At 34.6% G+C, this 7,500-nt stretch overlaps 1 protein-coding gene across 2 annotated transcripts; it reads left to right on the forward strand.

Annotated features, from left to right (window-relative positions):
- The first annotated feature begins 1,019 nt into the window (after positions 1-1,019).
- dusp12 (dual specificity phosphatase 12) lies at positions 1,020-7,162 on the forward strand. Of its 2 annotated transcripts, none has more exons than XM_086171945.1 (8): positions 1,020-1,127; positions 1,846-2,128; positions 2,477-2,590; positions 2,708-2,826; positions 3,068-3,155; positions 3,243-3,334; positions 3,611-3,690; positions 6,815-7,162. In XM_086171945.1, exons 2-8 carry the CDS (start codon positions 1,869-1,871, stop codon positions 6,956-6,958), a joined length of 897 nt encoding a protein of 298 aa, XP_086028071.1. In that variant the 5' UTR covers positions 1,020-1,127; positions 1,846-1,868; the 3' UTR covers positions 6,959-7,162. The 2 variants fall into 2 exon arrangements, with proteins under 2 accessions (XP_086028071.1, XP_086028070.1); XM_086171944.1 differs by having other exon boundaries at positions 1,029-1,209.
- The last annotated feature ends 338 nt before the right edge of the window (positions 7,163-7,500 follow it).

Below are 7,500 nucleotides of genomic sequence, written 5' to 3' on the forward strand. Positions count from 1 at the left end.
GTCATAGCAGCGCAACAATAATCATATTAATAATATGAATATAATCTTAAAATAGAAGAGACATAAATATGAATATAAATGTAAAATAGTAGAGACATAAATATGGATATAAATATAAAATAACAGAGACATAAATATGAATATAGATATAAAATAGAAGAGACACAAAAAAAAACAAGGGGAAAATTGCAAAGATAAAAAAAAACAACAGATAATGGAATTAAGACATGACATGTGTGAATGAGTGAGGTAATGGTAACATATTCGTTAATTTAAAATAATAATAATAATAAATAAAAAGAGCCGCTCATTGACACATGAGCAGAAGTGTCACAGCGCCCCCTAGTGGCCAAACTACACATTGCATGTCTAGTAATTTAATAAGAATAAGAATAAGAATAAGAACAACTTTATTAATCCCGAAGAAAATTGGTGTGCCAGAGTTACAGAAAATATAACAGTAATAAATAATAAAAGAAAAGGCAGAATTAGAAATAAAAATAAACTATAAACTATAAAGTGTCTCAGTGAAACTATAAGTGTCTTAGTAAACAGTGATAAAACTATAAGTGTCTTAGTAACAAGTGAGGTAAGGAGTGCACAATAGTATGATAGAAGGGAAAATTGTGGTGTAGCTGTTATGAGATGAGATGAAATATTGCACAGTGTAGCTGTTATGAGATGAAATATTGCAGCGTCATCGGTTGTACAGTTTACATGAACACACACACACACACACACTTTTTTGTGTGTAATAATGAATGCTGTAAACAACTGGAATCCATTTAAGTCCACGTAGAACTAAAAAAAAAAAAATAGGCACTGATCTTTACTTGATAAGAAAAGATTCAAAGGAAAATAGTAATTTCCATATTTACATGCTGATTTTTTTCTATAGGTTTGAGTCTTTATTTAATGATAAGATGTCTTATGACACGCTTTACACAAAGATATTTATTTTATGGACAAACTCCCCAAAGCGGAACTAACGACACGTCATCCGTGTTTCCGACCGGAACCATTTGATGGACGGACCTCTCACTCGGACAATCTCACGTTTTCTCGACATTTAATTTGAAACTGTTTTTCGTCCACTTGAAAATATATCGACGTCATTCAAGCAGTCGGTACGGATTTGAACGGATTTTATTCCTGTTGAAAATTCCTATTGAAAAGGGAGTTTTTGTCGGACGGAGAGCAGCTGAGCGAGTGAGTTAGCCTTAGCTAGTCGCATTAGCATCGCTCGTCTGCTTCACGTCAACATCATAACTTCTTCTTTTGACGTGTTTTTATAATAAACAAATACAATTGAACAGCACTTCCCCTCATTTATGTACGTTTTTACCATATTCATACGTACAGTTATCTGCCACTGCACTGATCTATATTTCTATATTTTTAATTGCCAGATACAAATGCATTAATACTCTATTCACCTGAGCTATTTCACCCCCCTAAATTCTGTTTACATAATCAATTTAAGACTTAAATCATATAATTTTCTACCATTTTTCATGTATATACAGGTTGTCTTTTCATAGTGACCATTGGAAACCAGATCCTGCGCTCTGCAGTGACACCAAAATACTATTCTATCTCAAAAGCAATAATGAGCATTATTAATTTTGAACATTTCAACGCATCATTACATTAGTGTCGTATGTGGAGAAAAATGTGGAGGTTCTCGGTCATCCAGGCCGCGGTGAATCCTTATCAAAATCTTGTTGTCGTGGCAACCGGACTTGAAGACATTTCCCCTCCTCATCCCAAAGCCGGTTGCCACGACAAGAAGCTTCCAACGGGGATAAAAATAGGAATAAACACATCTGTTTGTTTGTTTAATAGGAAAAGCCGTCAGTGTGCCCGTCATGCTCCTGGTGGATCCTGGACTCTTCATCGGGACGGCGGCCGACCTGAACGCTCCAGATGCCCTGCAGGCCGCCTCCGTCAGCCACGTGTTGTCGGTGGACTCGACGGATCCGTCCTGCTCGCTGCCCGACGCAAGTTTTCGCAGCAAGTGGGTCAACGTGCTGGACGAGGAGACGTCCGACCTCCTGAGTCACATGGACGACTGCTTCCTGTTCATTCGGGAGGCCGTGGACGGAGGAGGGGCGGCGCTCGTCCACTGGTAAGGGTCAAAGGTCAGGGGGGACCAACATCAGGATGTTATCTGACAATTTCTCTGCTGATTAATTTCTCCTTGCTTTTCCTCAGAGCCTTTTCACGCCAATCCGTCCGCGAGTTGCTAAAAAGAAATCAGAAAAATGGCCAATAAAAACCAGCCAAATTTCAGAAGATATCTTGAATAATTCTAAAATGTTTTAATTAAAATGATTAAAGTCATAAAAATTAAAAATTCACAAGTATTCAAGTGAAATTTTACCAGAAATTGAGGGGCTCCAAGTTCTGCTAGAGAGAGAAACGTGGATTTTGAATATTGAAAAGCTGTGTGTGTGTGTATGTGTGTGTGTGTCAGTCAGGCGGGTCGTAGTCGCAGTGCCACCATTGTAACTGCGTATCTGATGAAGAAACACCAACTGAACTTTGCGGAGGCCTACAACAGACTGAAAAGCCTCAAACCAGATGTACAGTAAGGATGTGTGTGTGTGTGTGTGTGTGTCTGTGTGTGTGTGTGTGTGTGTGTGTGTGTGTCTGCGGGCGTGCACTTGATGTATTCAAATGTTCCTGAGGATGGTCCGTCTTTCAGGGTCAACAGCGGCTTCTGGGAGCAGTTGTCTCTTTACGAGGCCCTGCAGTGTGAGGTGGACTCGTCCAGTCCTCTGTATAAGCAGTACAGGCTCACCAAGATCACAGAGAAATACCCAGGTACACACACACACACACACACATACAGACACACACACTCTTCAGTTTATTTAAAAATAAGAACACTTGCCAGTTTGATTTAACTTGAATCAGGTGTGTGAATTCTGCCCTCTAGTGTTGAAACCTTGCAACTACATGACTGACTAAAATAATGATAATAATAATAATAATAATAATAATAATAATATGTGTGTGTGTGTGTGTGTGTGTGTGTGTGTGTGTGTGTGTGTGTGTGTGTCAGAGTTGCAACAGGTGCCCAGGGAGCTGTTTGCCGCCGACCCAGCTCACTCCAGCACGGCTGAAGTGTCATACCGCTGCAGGAAATGCAGGTTATGCATCACTTGGACACACACACACACACACACACACACACACACACACACACCGCTGACGTTCACTCACCCTCTCAACCCCAGGCGAGCTCTGTTCCGGAGCTCCAGCCTCCTCAGTCACCCGCTAGGTGAGGGAGCTTCGGCCTTCGCACACAAGAAGGCCAGCAACTTCTCTGGTAGGAACGCATGCTCACACACACACACACACACACACACACACACACCTTGGACTTTTCTAATCAATCAGATATTTTATCGTTGTCAGGTGAATTGTTTATTTATAGAAATCATGTTTTTTTCCCGTTTTTATAAAATTAGCCAAAACATATATTAAATACTTGTAAAAACAATCAGATTATCTCGCAATTGCAATTCAAAATAAGATTTTTTAACAGTTTAAAATTGTTTTTGGAATACTGACGCTGGAGCTGATGACTGATCCGTGTGTGCAGAGAATGTCCAGTGCACGTCCTACTTCATTGAGCCAGTGCAGTGGATGGAGCCAGCACTGCTCGGAGTGATGGACGGACAGGTGACACACACACACACACACACACACACACACACACACACACACACACACAAAGAATTCACAACGTTCTCCAATCCTCTGATAAAAAAAAACATGAGAAAAAGCATATCGGGTATCTCTCTCTCTCTCTCTATATATATATATATACATACATATATAATGTATGCGTATATATGTAAATGTGTATGTATAAAAAGTGTGTGTGTATATATATTTATGTATATGTATATATATTTGTTTATATGTATGTATTGTTTTATTCAGTATGTGTGTATGTATGTATATATGTATACGTATAAGTTTATGTATGTATGTATATATATGTATATATAACATACATGTGTGTATATGTGTATATATATATGTATATATATACATATATATGTGTGTTTTAGTGTGTGTATGTATTTATGTGTGTGTATGTATGTATGTATAAATATGTAAATGTTATACATACATTTATGTATGTATATATGTGTGAGTGTATATATGAAGATGTATGTATGTATGTATATAAATATATGTTTAAGAATAAGAACAACTTTATTTATCCCGAAGGAAATTTTTGTGCCAGTTTCAAGTAAAACATAACAATAATAAATAATAGTAGGAAGTAGGGAGAATAAGAAAAACAAATTAAACCATTAAGTGTCAAAGTCAAGGCTATAAAGTGTTTTAAGGTCTGAAAAAGCGCAAAGATTTTAATATTCCCTTCAGCTGTATATATATACATAATTGCGCATACACATATATATATACATATAAGTATGTATATGTTTGTACACATGTATGTGTTTCGTATAGTTTTGAATTAGTATATATAGTTGAGTATATATATACATAATATAGTATATATAAATATATGTGTATATATAAACATGTGCATATGTGTATATGTATATGTATGTATGAATATATGTGTGCGTGTATAAGTATAAATTTATGTATACATGTATGTGTGTATATATGTGTGTGTGTATATATGTATATGTAAGTATGTATATATGTATGTGTATGTATGTATATATGTATATATGTATGTATATTTGTGTAATAATGTATGTATATATGAATGTATGTACATATATATACGAGTGTGTGTGTATATATATATATATATATGTCTTGGTGTATGTATGTATGTATGTATATAAATATGTATATATTTATACGATATATATAGATACACATGTGTCTATATATACATACATATATATGTGTATGTATGGGTGTATATAAAGGTATCATACATATGTGTATATGTATGTATGTATGTTTGTTTGTTTATATTAATGTATGGATTCATATATGTGTGTATGTGTGTTTATGTATATATGTATATATTTATAATTATGTATGTGTGTGTGTGTCTATATATTTATATATTGTAAATTCCAGACTTTTTTCACAAGCTTTGAAAACTGGCTTAAACAACGATGCGGCTAATTTATGGATTTTTTGGGGGCTGCTTACGAGCTTCATACTGCTAGAATATTTATCCTCCTCACATCGGACCAAAGAAATGTCCAGGAAATTCTGAGGCCGTTAAACTGTGACACCCAAGAAGAACACTTTGACGGTTTTATCGGTCTGGATATTACGGTGCATGTTTGTATGCATGTATATTTATATATGCATGTCAATATGTATAAGTTTATACATACATATGTGTATATATATATATATATATATATATGCGTATATGTATGTATAAAATGTATATATATATGTATGTATATATGTATGAATATATATATACATATATCTCTATATCTACATATTCCTCTATATGTATGTGTGCTTGTCTCTATGTGTGTGCATGTATGTATATAGATACATATATGTGTGAATACATCCACATCTATATACATACATATATATCTATATGAATGTATATATGTATATACTTATATATACATATGTATGTTTATATCTTCATGCATAAATGTATGCATGCATGTATGTGTATATGTATTTATGTGTGTATGTATATATCTATATGCATATATGTGTTAATATATATACATATATATCTATGTAAATATAATTAGACATATATATATGGATTTATGTGTATAACTATGTGTATATATATCATGTTTATGTATGTATGTATATATGTATAAATATACATATGTATGTATGTATAAATGTGTTTATGTGTGTATGTATGTATGTTTGTGTGTGTATATGTATGTGTGTGTGTATTTATATGTAGGTATGTAAAAATATGTATGTGGGTATATATATGAAAGTGTGTATATATGTATGTATATACATATATATTTATACATATGTGGTTATTTATTTATGTACGTAAATAGGTATGTATGTGTATATATATATATATGTCTGTATATTGTATATTTGTATGTACATATATGTAACTGTATATTTATATGCATACATATATGTATGTGTGTGTACGAATTTATGTAGGTAAATATATATATGCTTGCATACATATTTCTGTATGTATGTCCACATTTATACATATATATACATACATATATGTACACACATATATTGATATTTTCATATGTATACATATGTACATATAAATATTGTATATAATATATACGTACATCTATATACATACAGATAGAAACACTTACATATTTAGATAAGTACATGTACATCTACATACACGTATGTAGATGTACATATCTGTGGAAACATATGTATGTATGTATGAGTTAATACATTTGTATGCATGTATGTGAACATATATACATATATATGTATTTATGATTATATATCTCTATGTACCTATATATGTATACATATATGCATTTAAACACATATACCTATTTATGAATGTATACATATATATGGATTTATGTAGGAAGGTTAATGTATATAAATATTTATATAAATATGTATCTGTACGAATATATGTGTTTATACGTGTGTCATATGTTTAAGTATTCTTATATTCAATACACTTTTCAACAAATACGCCTTAAGTTATTCATAGACTTGTTTCACCCTCCATTCGTTTTTGTCTGACTGATATGTTTCTTTTCTGTTGTGTGTGTGTGTGTGTGTGTGTGTGTGTGTGTGTGTGTGTGTGTGTGTGTGTGTGTGTGTGTGTGTGTGTGTGTGTGTGTGTGTGTGCGCGCAGCTACTGTGCCCTAAATGCAGTTCCAAGTTGGGTTCCTTCAGTTGGATCGGGGACCAGTGCTCCTGCGGACGCTGGGTGGCGCCGGCGTTCCAGCTGCACCGGACCCGCGTGGACGAGATCCGGCCTCTCGGCCTCCGAAAATGAGCCTGGCGGCGAGGAGAGGAAACCTGGACCGGAGTCTCAGGAGCTACGGCACAGACGTTTCCATCTTTGCATTATATTTCATCTTGCAAATCTGAAAGGCTTTAACATGTCAGAGATCATGTGACCCTTTTCTACTCTGACACACCTCTGTAAAATACTACTAACTACTGTATATAAAAAAATTAAATATGCTTTTTTTTTAGTCTTTGAGTGTTTCTCACAGTTCCTGCAGAGAAAATTATTGCTGCTCTGTAGAAAACACATGGAAGGGGGACGTAACCTTTTAAAAACAAAGACAAGCTGTCAACCAGTGATGGGAAGTTCCTTTGACTCCTGAACTCCTCAACTTGGATCTTTGTTACCCCCTCTGTTTTCACATAATGGTACAATCCTACATCTTCACATGTGATTGGTGGCGATGCTAGCCAATCACAGACCACAGGGGGAGAAGACCCCCCCCCCCTTGTTTATCTCAGTGGAGCTTCTCAATCACCCACACAGGAAAATATTGACAATAATTTTTTTTTTTTTAATAATTGATA

Source organism: Fistularia commersonii, chromosome 25 (genome assembly GCF_037954325.1).
Source record: "Fistularia commersonii isolate RoL2024-O1a breed Wild chromosome 25, RoL_Fcom_v1.0, whole genome shotgun sequence".
Classification (NCBI taxonomy): domain Eukaryota; kingdom Metazoa; phylum Chordata; class Actinopteri; order Syngnathiformes; family Fistulariidae; genus Fistularia; species Fistularia commersonii.

Excerpts from the sequence above, each read along its gene's own strand:
- dusp12 (XM_086171945.1), top strand. The coding sequence starts at position 1,869 with ATGCTCCTGGTGGATCCTGGACTCTTCATCGGGACGGCGGCCGACCTG. Across the intron at positions 3,156-3,242 it reads TACCGCTGCAGGAAATGCAG|GCGAGCTCTGTTCCGGAGCT; the intron begins GTTATGCATCAC and ends TCTCAACCCCAG. Across the intron at positions 3,691-6,814 it reads TCGGAGTGATGGACGGACAG|CTACTGTGCCCTAAATGCAG; the intron begins GTGACACACACA and ends GTGTGCGCGCAG.